This window comes from Calidris pugnax, unplaced genomic scaffold (assembly GCF_001431845.1).
Source record: "Calidris pugnax isolate Ruff unplaced genomic scaffold, ASM143184v1 scaffold12, whole genome shotgun sequence".
Taxonomy (NCBI): domain Eukaryota; kingdom Metazoa; phylum Chordata; class Aves; order Charadriiformes; family Scolopacidae; genus Calidris; species Calidris pugnax.
Window position 1 is genome coordinate 492,707 of NW_015090767.1, and position 14,106 is coordinate 506,812.

At 37.6% G+C, this 14,106-nt stretch overlaps 1 protein-coding gene across 9 annotated transcripts in view; it reads right to left on the reverse strand.

Moving 5' to 3' along the window:
* The window catches only part of COL19A1 (collagen, type XIX, alpha 1), a 193,384-nt gene that overhangs the window by 99,807 nt on the left and 79,471 nt on the right, over window positions 1-14,106 (reverse strand). For all 9 annotated transcript variants that reach the window (XR_001411381.1, XR_001411380.1, XM_014936919.1 and 6 more), the window contains one exon: window positions 6,918-6,971. Coding sequence is in view for 7 of the 9 variants with exons in the window: in XM_014936919.1 (XP_014792405.1) it covers window positions 6,918-6,971 (54 nt within the window). In the remaining 2 variants the exon portion in view is untranslated. The remainder of the gene's footprint in view (window positions 1-6,917; window positions 6,972-14,106) is intronic.

Sequence of the window (14,106 nt, forward strand, 5' to 3'; positions counted from 1 at the left end):
CTTTAAATTAGAAAAGCCCGTTTTCTGCAATATTTTAGGAGAATGAGGCCAGTTTTGAAAACAGCAAACTAATTTCTATTGATCTAAGGAGCCTGTTATCAGATTTGCTGGGAATTCAGGAACCAAATAAAGAAATCCAGCAGTTCTCATAACAGAGAGTAAATGAATTATTGAATACTATCCTGACATAATTCTAGCTTTTTTGGGAGCAATACAATAATACACATTTGCGAGTTCATGAAAAGTCTTCAGCTGGTACTATTTCTCCTCTGTAAGGACCAGAGCTTGGTCTTTTTACAGGTCAGAATAAACTTACATTAAAGTTCCTCTATCGATGCCGAAATGTAAAGTCAGTGTTAGGATACACATGTGTAAGGCCAACTCAAGGCTAACAAGATAACATGAGAAATGGCAGAAATGAGAAATGTTATATATATAAACAAGACAGGTGTTACTGTAACACAAATGCTGACCAACAGAGAAATTACTGTAACAAATATACCACAAATGCCAGTGTAAAGTCAGCAAAACTGGGGCCAATGGGGGAAAGATTAAACTAGAGGTGGGCTTTTTATTTGGAAGGGAACGACAATGCTATTCTTCTGGTGGAAGGAATTTAAACAAGTTACCATATTGTTTCACACTATTTTTGACAAATATTTAACCAGACTTTTCTGATATATTAGTTGACTGATATCTTAGCCAGCCTACAAAACTAACCAGATTAGGAAAAAAACCCCAAACATTTAATAAACAGTAACTGTGCTCTAAAAAAAGCTCTAAAAAGGACCATGCTTTCACATACTCTTCAAAGATGGGATTAATGATGTCCTAACACTACTAGTATAGAAGGCGACAGTTTTTCTATTTGAATTTTCCTTTTAAACCAGTGACAATCTCATACAAGGTTTGCTGTGCTCCAGAGTTTCACAGTGAGGGGAAAAATAGCTTTACTTAGTGATGTGATAAATATGTTCCTTACTAAGTTTGAGAACATTTTATTCACTCAAAAGAAGTACCAGGTATAACCAGAACGAGAAAATGAAACAGTTTTTAACTTCCTATGCTTTCGGTGATTTGGATAAGATCAGAGCAGTCAAAGATTTTGAGAGAAAAGAGAACCAAACAACATTTTCCCCTAGGCCAACTCTTTTGGGCCAACGTGATGATGTGCAAATTGGTACTACTACCATCACTAGCAACAAGGACAGAAGATGAAGAGAACAGAGGATTCACAGCTTGCTGCTTGTGCTGAGGAATGACACCCCACATGCCTGCAATGCCTCAGGAACTGTACTACCTCTCCCTAGTCCCTAGGAATACCATCCAACCTGCCCACCAAATGACAGCAACAACTCCAACTAAGGGCACACCTTCTGTGGGTACCCCCATACGAGTCTGGTTCTATAAATTAGATTTTCTTGCAGACTTGTCTGTTGCTTTCAACCTTGACACTGTGATGCTCGGTTTGCTTTAAAAGCCACATAAGGCATTTGTAAGGGTTTAATGAGCAGACACCTCTCTGGCTGAGACTGCCTAGCTGGCAACCCCCGTGATGGAAACGCTGCAGCCCCAACAAAGGGATCTGAATGACAGGCCAGGGGAGTCTGGGGAAAACTTGCAGCAGCAGCCTCACAATGAGCCAACCTGGGAGCAAACACAGAAGCCTCAAGGAAGCCAGGGTAAGGAGAGGAAGCTTACTGGGAAACTCTTACAGAGCTGCCAGAGCTTCTAAGGCCTATGCTGCCTGGCAGCAGACAACGGGACAGACTGGTTTCCATATGGACTGGAGACCATTGAGGGCCAGGACTCTGTTGAACAGCTCACTGAAGACAAACTGCTGCGATGGAGAGTATCAGCCACGACGCAAACCTCACTGGTAGTGTTCAGAAGACAAGGCCCATGGCCTTTTCTCAGCTGCCATCAGCTCCTTCAGTTCCTCACTCACCCGCAGCAAAGTGCATTCACCTCTCACCCCGAGGCAAAATGTTTACCATAATAACAGACACAAATTTGATCAGAGAAGTCTGAAAAAGAGTACCAAAATAACTGAATTGCTAGCTTTGCATGAAGTTATCAATAAGAAAACTCTTTCTAGAGTTCAGGAATGTTAGGAAAATTGTTATGTTAAGTGTTCCTTCCAAGTAAAACATGCTATTTGTGCCCTAATGCTTTACTTGATGAGTTCTGACTTAACATGCCCTAGCAGGTTCACTGAGGCTTGAGAAAACTGTATCATATACTGAAAAGTTTCTCAGAGAGAGAGAAGCAGTCAGAGCTCATACATCATCGCAGAAAACAGATGAAACAGGTAAAATACCCTGGAAACTAATGACAGGTACTCTTCCCAATGGAGAAATGCAAAGATCAGCTGGACCTCAACCAGAGGACTCGCTCCTGCGGTGGCCAAGTGTCACCCAATGGGAATGCACCTATTTGGGCAACACAAAATGTGCTCCAGGCACGTGGCAGTGGAAAATGCTGTAAGATCAGCATAACCTTTTGAGGAGAACAATTTTTTCACTCTAAAAGATACCTGTTTGGAAAAACACCATTCAGTAGTTACAGTTACCTGGCCTGCATGAGAGTAATCTGGTTCAATCTCACATCAGACTAAAATCTCCCAGAACAGCGCATATTATCTAAAGTACTGGAAATACAGAAATCAATCCAACACACTAACCAACAATGTGCAAGCAAATTATTATATATCAAATCATCAATCTCTGCTGAGTAATAAAGGTTGGAAATACATTAATGAGTAAGAAAACAGAACTACACTTCCTCTGCAGAACAGCCTTAAAATCTAAACTAAAACAATATTTTCAGAGTCAGCTGTACAACACCAAGCTGTATACATTGGGATAACTTTTCTAATTCAGCAAGTATTTTCAAAGCTCCAAACAATATACTATTTTTCAGTTTATGTCTCATGTACCTTTAAATATTGCCATTGCTCATTTCTTGTTAATGCCATTCAAAATCATCAAATTGCTACACTACTAGAAGTTTCTGGATCCTGAGCAACACCTACTGTCTCCTTATACTTTTGGTCTTAACAGAATCCTCAAACTCTCTATATAATGAAATATCACAACCAACTTCATACTTTCAAGCAATAAAATTCTTCCCTCCCTATCTAAATATTTTCTCATGACGTTAATACTAAAAGAGTTCAAGATTAGGGAGAGATGCCACGAGGGTGTGAAGGTGAATGACTTACTATCCTAGCCAAAGTCACTGGATCCCTTTAAAAATGTTCATATTTCTGTCCACATTTTTCCCACAAGTATCAAAATAAAAAGGTCCAATACGTTTTCCACCTTTCCATTGAAAACCTGGAATTTTTTTCATTGCTCACTGAGCTTCAGAAATCCATTCTTTGACACCAGGTACATAAAGAATAACAAAATTTAATGTAGGAAAATTTTATAGAAGTCACTTAGGGTATCACCTTTCCCAGCAGAATAAAAAAAAAAAAAGTGAATCACTTGGTTTGATGTTGGAGAGATTATATACTATGTTTTCACATATTTTTTACACCTTTTCTTTTTTTTGCAATTTACAAGAAAGATCCTATTCTTCCCCTAGCTATGATAAAACTTCCAGTTTTCACTTACTTTTGCAGAAGGATTTAATTTATATTAGCAAAACATTAATTGGTAGTATTCTATGGTATTCACTTCCTACCCGCACCACTGATCAAGAAAATAACAACTCCAAAAAGAGTCTAAAAATTTGAAATGTAAAGATTTTCTCCGCATTTCAGTTCAACTGACAAGTGTATGAATATAACATAGATCTTATTCCACAGATAATTTCATGGATATTTGTATTGCAAATTTGTCCTTATTCCATACGGGATATGAGCGTGATGGAGAAGAAACTGTATTTGCCAGGATTTCTTTCAGACAGTGTGCCTATGAAGCTCCACTTGTTACACTGATACAAATGACAGCACTATTAGTGTTGAGTGGCTAAAAAAGGCTCAAGGGGCAAAACTGAGATGCTATTCAAGCAAACTGGCTGTTCATATTATACAGGCACATACCTGCTTACAGATGTAATGTGAACACATGCCACAGAAGGAATACATTAGTAATATACTTAGTTATTTATAAATACTCCTTAAGAAGCTAAAAACAATGGCAAACACATTACTAGTAGTTATAGGAAGCCTTCATGTTGTCAGATGGATTTTGAATAATGTCCCAGCCTGGGACATGGCATTGTACATCTTGGCTCAGATTCCTGGATTGATAACCTAGGAGACATGCAGCGCAGTCAAATATGCTCACATTTCCTGCACCCAAACCTGGTTCTCAATGAGCTTAACTGACCCAGTTAGTGCAACCAGGGAGGGAGGAGGCAATTACACTTTTTAGGTATCTCTTCATCGTTACAGAAAGCCTTGTCTCCAAACCAGGTCTGGCGTCTCCTCTGTCATTCTAGCAATAACCTTTTGTACAGCTAAGAAAACACAAGAAGTAACAGCAAGCAAAACTGTTCTGTGACAACTACTTTCTTGATTTTGATTAAAATAAATTCAAATATATTTCTACCATTTGTGCAAGATGAAATATTCATTCATCATTTTCAAATTCTTCACTTGTGAAGACGGAAACCCTCACTTCCCCAGGCAGAGAAAACAGCTGCCAGCAGCTGATACTGCTAGCTTTAAGTGTTTTTGGGCTTTCTTTGTACAGCACTGCAGATTACACCCATGTAAGCAGATTAACTTGATTATTTCAGAAATATCAGATGTTACATTTCCGTATGTGGAATGAGTTTAAGAGACACTGATAGCAACTAAGAGTCAATGATACACAGCCCTTTAAATTTAAACTTAATGACTGGCATGTCTATGCACAGTGATAGCTGAATTTGAAGCATTTTATATGTGTTGTTAAAAAGGAATTATGTGTGGATTCAACCAATATAACGTTATATTGCCTTGTGCAATTTTACTTCTAAAATGTTTTAATGACAGTTCCCATGATAACAATCTACCATTCTTGACACATTACAACAGTTCAGTAAATATTTCAAAATTAAAGGTTTGGTATTTTACACTTTCACAGTGCCACTATGTCAAATATGTTCTAGAGTTCACCAGATACTCGGTATACCTTACTCTTCCTAAAAGGTTTATGGAACAAGATCCCATGTAGTAAAGGGGATCGTGTAAGACCAACACAGAAATGTCCCCAGAGCTATGGAAAGAAACACAGATGTGTTTTTTCCATCCTGTCAGCATATATGTATGCATGACAGAAGGATATGGTTCACCTTTACAGACAGGCAGGCTACAAGAGGATACCTAAATGTAGTTTCAGCTCCGTACACAGTATATGTTTTCATATGGAGGACACCCACTACTAGTCAAAAATAGCCTGATTTATCTAGTTTTAAATTATAATAACCTAAAATAGGAAAAATATTTTTATGGTTTCAGTATGCATAGGAGGCCAGATGACATAAGAAGTGTTGTAATTATATACTATATTTTACTGCATTTTCAGTAGGCCCAGCTAGACCGTCATAGCATTTTTGTACCAAACACACACCCTTTTACTCTTTTGGTAAAGTTGCTTGAAAGAGCTTTGCTGAGTGTTTTTTCCAACTCCTGTGTCTGGATTCCAGGTCCTAATGACAGTCATTCCCCAAAGAATTTGGACAGTCAGGCTTACGTGCCTCTGTGAGACGTTCTCTGCCTTCAACTGCAATGCTTGCAATTGGAAAACCAACAGTATCCTGCACTGAAACCTAAACAAAGGTAGACCACCAACTAGGTCAAGGAGGAGACATGAGGGGAAGAGGGGAGATAAAGGAAACCGCTGGCTTGATTTTATTTTTTTTTAATTTTCTTAAATCTTGCTGTTCAAATCGTGTTGGTTGGCCATTTTAGTATTGCATTGAAAAAAAATCTGATTTTCTGCCCTCTCATCTTGGTTTAATGCATTACAAAAATAAATTTAAATTTAAAAATAAATTAGGCAACAGTAAGGTTTATCACTGGGCATGTCTATCATGCTAGCTCAGCTTCAAGCTTGAATGTGAACTCAGTCCTCAACCAGGATTATCCAGTGTTTTTAGATGCAGATTCATGTTCTACCTCAAATATGGACCAGACCAATCAACTAAGTAGGTAGCGAAATCTGGCAGAGAAAAAAAGTGAAATTTTAACTCATATTCTTTACCACATGAGACTCGTGACACAGTGAGTGACCCATGGCTCTCACCCATATTAAAAAAATAAATTTAAATTTAAAAATAAATTGGGCAACAGTAAGGTTTATTACTGGGCATATCTATCATGCTAGCTCAGCTTCAAGCTTGAATGTGAACTCAGTCCTCAAACAGGATTATCCAGTGTTTTTAGATGCAGACTCATGTTCTACCTCAAATATGGACCAGACCAATCAACTAAGTAGGTAGCGAAATCTGGCAGAGAAAAAAAGTGAAATTTTAACTCCTGTTCTTTACCACATGAGACTCGTGACACAGTGAGTGACCCATGGCTCTCACCCAGGCATGGCTAACAGCCTGGCTCCAAGCCTAGCTTTACCCTGCCTCCAGAAATGCCCTCTTTTCCAGCAGATTATCCACCCAGGAATGTTTCTCATCCATATTGTGTTGCTTTAATCCCCATGTTTGTTTCAGTTTATCTCATGAGCCCTTAGCAGAAATATCATAAAACTACCACATCCTTACCCACAGCTCTCCTGTCCAACCTGAAGCCCTAAGAACTCATCTCTCACCTGAATGCATCTCTTTTTCTTGCCCCATCATCTTGTTGATGTTAACTCTCCAGGCATATGCATTTTCTAAATCCATCACTCTCCTTAAATTCTGAATTTCATTGCTTAACCAATCCCCGCAAAGGTTTGTAACTGTTCCATTACCATTCAGCTTACCTCTCTTCCGCGAATGCCTTCTGGTCCTGGTTCTCCTTTATCTCCTTTTTCACCCTAAAAGAATGAACATTTATTTTATGATATATACAAGACAGATACTAACCCATGACACTTTTTAATAGGAAAAATATTTTAAGATTCTGGTCTGCTCTACATGAAGTGTTACATATATGTTGCTGGCTGCACAAGCAAAATAATTTCTTGCGCTCCAACAGAAATTCTTTACAAAGAAATGCCTCTGAAAAATGTCTAGCACTCTGAGAGTTACAGCTCTCTGTACTTCACAGTGCCACTGGACATCCATAAAGACTCACCACGGAAAAATATTCTTGGTTCACACAGTGCTCTGAGAGCATGGTGGTGAAACAAAATTTTACACTGGGGAACAGTTTTCCTTTTGAAAATATTAACATTGACATTACATTAATTGCTTTCATTCTGAGACTGTTTTTAAAGAAACAACTCTTATTTTAAATATCTCATAGCAGAGCTGTTCTCAGTATTATTATTTTTCTTTAACTCATACTGGTATATGGTTCACTGATTGCATTTGAAAAATGAAAACAATTTTTGTTTTGAAAATTTTCTCACAAGTATGAATATGAACAATATTATTAACCAAAAGAAAAAAATGGTGGGAAGGATTCTTCAGAATCGACTACACAGGCTGGTTCCTGTGTTTGCTCATGAAACACTGACTACAAAACACAGTATTCTTTGTAGGGTACATGATCGGATTCAGTTCTGTATTATCTCTAACTATCATGCTATTCTAGTTAACACATACTTCATCAACTGACTGAACTTTGTCAAATCATAAAAGTAACATAATTCTCATGAAAGCCTGAGGACTGATACTAGAGTCCAAGCTCTTCATATCAACCAAAGAAAGGGAACAGCCCTGCACTGAATTTCAGTTATCTCCAGGGGACTGTATTTGTCTGAGCAGAACCTATTCATTATGTCAGCAACATCTTCATAATTCCGTTAGGCAAATGGTATTGACCTGAGATCATTCAGCAAACTCCATTTGTAACACAGCCCTGATTCAGAGCCATTCCTCCAGTGGCAACGACAGAGGGCATTTCATCTAATCATCGGCTTTGCAAAATGAGTTTGTATGAGCTTACTCAAACAACTGAAGCCTACCAACAAGTTAGCAACAGCAAACTGAATTTAATAATCCCATGCACAAGATGGCTTTGCTAGTTCATTGTTTCTATTTTAATACATCTTGTTGATAACAAACCTAATGCTACGCATTAGCCTGCATCACAGCGTTAATGTTTTCCTTCAAGTATTGCCTTCCTTACTTGTAAAAAACCCTAAAAATTAAACCAGTAAATCTATGCATTTGTTGCAAAAGTTTAGATGACACCAAACAATTATAGGAATTTAACACTTGTTAGTTTAGTAGGGTTAATCTATAAAGTTATTTTTGTTCTACGGATTAAGACATTGGTTGAGACAGTAATTTTGTCAGTTTAAAAAAAATAACAGTTGAAGTCCCAAACTTACTATTCTTCTTTAAATAGCTCACTTAAAACTTTTAGAAGAAACTGCAAAAATTACATTTTACTTTTCATCACTGTCACACACTGGACATTTAATACCGCTTTCAGGATCTTTCAACTAGTATCAGTTACACTGCTACAACCTTGCAATAGCTATAAAAGTACGGTCATGTATTTCACATTGTATCTCTTTATCTGAAGATATATCTAGGAAATTTAAAAATCATTGCAATTTATGGAGCTGTTTTTTCTTCTATGATTTCTTTATCTGCTTTCATAATCTAAGAGAAAATTATATAAATATGTACAGATTTGCTTCAGAAGTAGTAGTATTCTGTAGATTCTTTGATGTATATGTGGAAACCTAAGGTAAAGGCATCTTGTCATAATTTGTTGTGCAACATCTACATTTACATAAAAACCTAAACAGAGAGCCTAAACCAAAAGATGACCCTCCCCTCACCCTTGTTCATCATTTGCCTTGATGTTAGATGAGCAGCACGTGCTGGAGACCATGCCTTTTTCTTCTACAGTAGGCAGATGGTAACTTCAAAACACTGGCAGGCAGTTCTAGGCACATACAAGTGTGGTTGGTGAATGCAGGGGAGAGAGAAAAGCTGCCTTCCTTATGATTTACAAGATATTTAGATTTAAGATGATTATCAGTTTCTTAGACAAAATGAAGAAAAGCACCTCCAATTAATGAGCCTGGACCTCTGTAGAGTCCCAAGAGCCAGGGGCTTTTTGCCAGGTATGTGATTTTACTATTAACCTATTCTGATTTTTTAATAGAGTTAATGATTTGTCCTCGCCAAACCTGTCATATGAAACATCCATGTCCCCTGTGAAGCCAGAATTCATATCAAACAGAGGTCCAATTTTTACAATTTATTCTCATGAGAACTAAGCCAAGTCACGCTCATTTCTGCCTTTATGGAGCACACTATACTGCATAATTAACAGCCTCAAATCTAGCCAATTCGCAGAATGCTGAAGTCACTCTGCCATGTAGAGGAGGCTGTTAATAATCAACATTGCGGCTTGCCTCATAGATTAACAGAAATGAGAGAGAAATGTGTTAATGCCATTTTATATCTAATGTTCCTGCCTGCTTATACTATACTCAGATGAGACAATTAAAGACTACTTATTCTAAAAACAGGATGACAACACTCTGGAAGAACCATGCCTTTTTCATTAGGTAACTAAAACTAATCCAATGTAACACTGCATTGTTTCTCTTTCTTTGGGTGCATTCTGCTTTCAATGACCCCAATGGAACAAGCTGATGGGGCTGCTCCCGTGTAAGCGCTGGAGGGATTCGGTGTGTGGTGTGTCAGAGCAGGCACACCGAACTCAGGGGGGACATTCCTTAATTACAGCCAGGGGCTCACATGTGGCAGCTGCACGACCGGAGTACCAGCCTTCAACTCCCTTGTCAGCTTCAAGGCTGCCTCCTTTTCCTTGCATACTATTTCCTCCTGATTACGGCAGTAAAGTTTGGAAATAAAATATACTCGTACCTACAAGTTTACCTAAAAAGGTAAAGTTTCTTTTGCGGCACCGCCCTGTTAATGATACTAATCAGGAATTCCTGATATCCTTATCAACGTTTTCAAGTACTATTGTTAACAATAGCTGAAATACTCTCCAAAGTACGTAAGCTATACAGTATCACTAACAGTGTGGATAACTTAAAATTTTGAAACTCTGAAACTCTGTGATGTCACTTTCCACATCTTTAAGATAGTATGCAAGGAAACAGAAGAGTGACACAAGAAACTCACTTCCAAACAGGCTGTAACCCTACACCCCATAAGACCAGTACCTAACCAAAGTGAGAAAGAGACAGCATAAAACATTGCAGAAATACACTACTATTTCTAGTAAACTACAATCAACAGTGAGAAAAATCTTTCCTTCCTGCTTTACTTACACAGACTGAACAATACTGAAGATGTTCATACCAGCTAAGTACTGCTGAGTGTCATGCATCACATTTCTAAGTAAGCTCTAAACATTCCTAGGCCAGGGAGGCAAACTCCCACCTCAAGTGAATCCAAAATCTCGGGCACAGAATGATCTGAAGCCAGGCCAACCCCTGGCTCCAAAACTGTCAGCAGGAATGAGGCAGCCATCCGTTTTTATTCTTTGTAGAAAAACCTTAAAATGCAAAATGACTTTGATCAATCAGAACAGTGATCAAAAAAAAGTCCAGTCCAATAAATGTTACAGCGTAGTGCTCTCCAAACAGAGAAATCAAATGCACAAATAGCAAGTAAAGAATAATCCCTACAGCACCACTGCAGAAAAGGATCTGGGGATTATAATGGATCACATAGTGAGCAGGATTGCAACATAAAGCTATTTTTAGAAGGTTAAACTCCATTCGCCATTTTCCAAATGCAACAGAAATACAAAACTTCATCCTTTTGGGTGATAGATGTTAGACAGCAAACAAAGAAAAAATACAGAGATTTTACATAACTTCTGCTTGCTACAATATAACACTTAGCTTAGTTATTAAATAATAAATGTACCTAATGAAAGTTCTCATGCTTAAGATGCTCACATTGGCTGTTTTTTCCACATGAAATTTAGATGGTGTGGTTTGCAAACTTTACTCTGTCTGCTCTCCTGCCCTGCCATGGCTCATCCTGCCATCATCATTTCACTTTTTTTTTCTTCAAACTTTTCAGTGTCAAGGAGGAAAAGCAAAATCAGCATCCAAAAATTCACTCTTTTTGATAATAGTTTGTTCATGTATTCCCATACTTAACTTCTTTATTCAAGATTAAAGTTTTATTCATAAAAACAAGGAAAATAATGCAAAGTAAATCATGAGTTATCTAAAAGCAGAGTTTCAGTCTCCTAGATAATATATAATTTTAACATCCACTTGAATATAATTAACACTCTCTTCAGAGAAAGTACAATCAGTCAGGCAAAATGTGTTTATAAAGAAAAGTCACTGAGATTTTTCTGGTGTTCTTCATTTGCAAATGCTACTTGGTATTTACGTGCGGAGGCCTTAGTGGATGTAAATAACTTTCTTAAATAGCTCAAAGCTTCCCCAAAAAATCAATATGATGTTTATTTCAAGAATTTGCATACATGGAAAGAAATTATAGTATATATGCTAAAGACTCTAAAAACTCCATTGTGACTGTTCTTTACTCACTGCATCTGGCTGAATTCTACAATACATTCTATTACTTCAATTTAAAAATTGGTGTATTGCTCATCATTTATGGTGCTATATCTTTCCTCATAATCCAAAAGCAAGAGGCTTTCCAAACTACAAAGACTCATTAATTCAGTCAGACAACTCACACCTGCACCTTTCAATGAAAAGGCTATACAGGGTACATTCATGGTCCAGTTTTCTTCTCTTGATACAGTGTCTCTGGCTAACCTCATCTGCAAATATAAAAATCAACTGTCATCTCTATGAGTTGTCATTTACACTTCTACTCCAGACATGCCTCCTGTCCAAGAGAACATCTTAACTTTCCAGTACCTTCTTGTTGATATCTAACCATTTGAATTGGTTTTAAATGTTTCCTTCAACAGTTTTTCCTCGAGAAAGCTTCCTCTTTTGTCACTGAAAAGACACTGATTCTACTGGTCACCACAAACTGCAATAATCTTGACATGAGTTACTCAGATACAAACCACATCTATACCATAGACATAATCTTTTTCAGCTCTCCATGAGCTACCACTTTCATCCAGATGTGATCACACTATTTTCACAAATGCTCCCTCACCCTGCTCTCACCTACCCATTAGGAATATCATCACTAAAACTCTGTTCATCATTTATCTTCTCGTTTGCTGGTTCTCATGCTCACATACTAAAACACTGGGTAACCTAAGTAACTCAGTGCACAACTCAGCATTGCAAAGCTTACGCAAAGTCACACGTTTATCTCCATTCAATAACCTCTCCTTTCAGCCCAATTCTTCTCTGGTTCGATGAGCACAAAACCTACTCAATAGGTGAAGCATCATCTTCTATATTATTTATTTTTTAATTAACCAATCTGGTTGTTCTGTAGGTATCCATCTCTGTGTTAAATGTTATATTTTACTTATAACATCTTTGGGATAGGATAAATAAATGCTCTGCTCTGTCTTTGTGCTGTACCTGAAATGAAGGAATCACAATACATGTTCTGACTTGCACAAATACTTGAGCTTTTACAGAATTTTACTTTTACATCACTTACAAACAAAACTAATAGTTGAATTTAGCTCTAAGTTTCCAGCACCAAACTCCACAATAATTTTGAATTTAAGTATCTTATGTACCTATTAGATTAGAATCTAGTAGATTAAAACCTGAAAAGAAAAAAAGCTGCCTCATTAAATTAGCACATTATTTTTCCCCTTTTTAAGTAAATACTACAAATGGATTTGACTTTCAGCTGTTTGTTTAAAATTCTTTTTAAATTCTTAACTTTTCTTGTTTTAAATTCCATCTGTCTTTTAGTGGGGAGGTTTCTGTTTATACTGGCTTAGTGTTAGTGTTGAATGAAGATTTTTCCGTAGGAGGAATAAACTAGTTTCTTTTAATGGCTGGTCTCCTAAGGCAACCTAAAGCCTATCTGCTCTTGTCAGCAGTTGACAAATAGTATTGCTTTCACAGCATGTAGTATTTTTTAGACACCCATGCTTTCGTGGTTTTGGCAGGCTATTGCTATTGTTATTTAGACTCTCAAAAATGTTCTGCAGATGGTTAAAGCAGCACCAAGTGTTCGTGCAAGCTGATGGACTGCTATGTCTTTTCTGCAAAGGCTGCACCTCTGGCTTTAATTCTGTCACACAACCACCAGAATAATCACATCTTCCGTAGCTGTAACTATTAACCATGTTCACCAGGTTACACAGACAGTGCTATTGGTTACCTCTGCTTTCTTAGACTGTAGTAGGTAGTTCATTAAGGTCATAGAAAAGCATACTTTGGAACACAAAACTGGGGTTTCATTAAAGCTCTTGTGGACCCTGGTACAATGTAAAAGTGTGATGTATTCAGTCTTCTGATGGATATTTATCTGAGGACAAGGCTGCATCTGTGTTTAAATTAAGCACCCCTTAGTCAGTCAGACTTCACTAAGGCCAGTTCAAAACACAGCTAGAAAAGCAGGAAAGGGCTGCCTGTTGCATAAAATTGAGTAATTACAGATCTAATGCAGGAATTTTTCTCTCTTTTTGAGAGAATAAAAATTCATAGCTCTCAATTCCCTCGTGATTGTCCATACAACCAGCCATAGAGTACCGTGCATGAATACAATTGTCATATTTCTGCTCTAGCTGGACCACTGTGCAGTGAAGTGTGAAAAATCAATGGGTCTAGAATAAACAGGTGAGAGAATGTTCTGCAGCCTACTGAAGGGAAGGAAGCATCTTTAGAAAGGTCATCCTGGGAAATTTGAGCTGCATCTACTGGCTGGCTATTGACAACAGAAGCAAGTTTAATTATCACTGGCCTTCAATAAGTACATAAAACTCATAAAAGGGCAAAACTTCTTCATCTGTGCGCAATATATATTGGCCTCACCATACAAGGAAGATCAATTATATGCTCCCTGTAGACACCTAAGGCAACTCAGTCTCCCTTACTGTCACAGGAACTCTGAACTTCTGCTGTAAATTAGCTGCTCTTCTAAGCT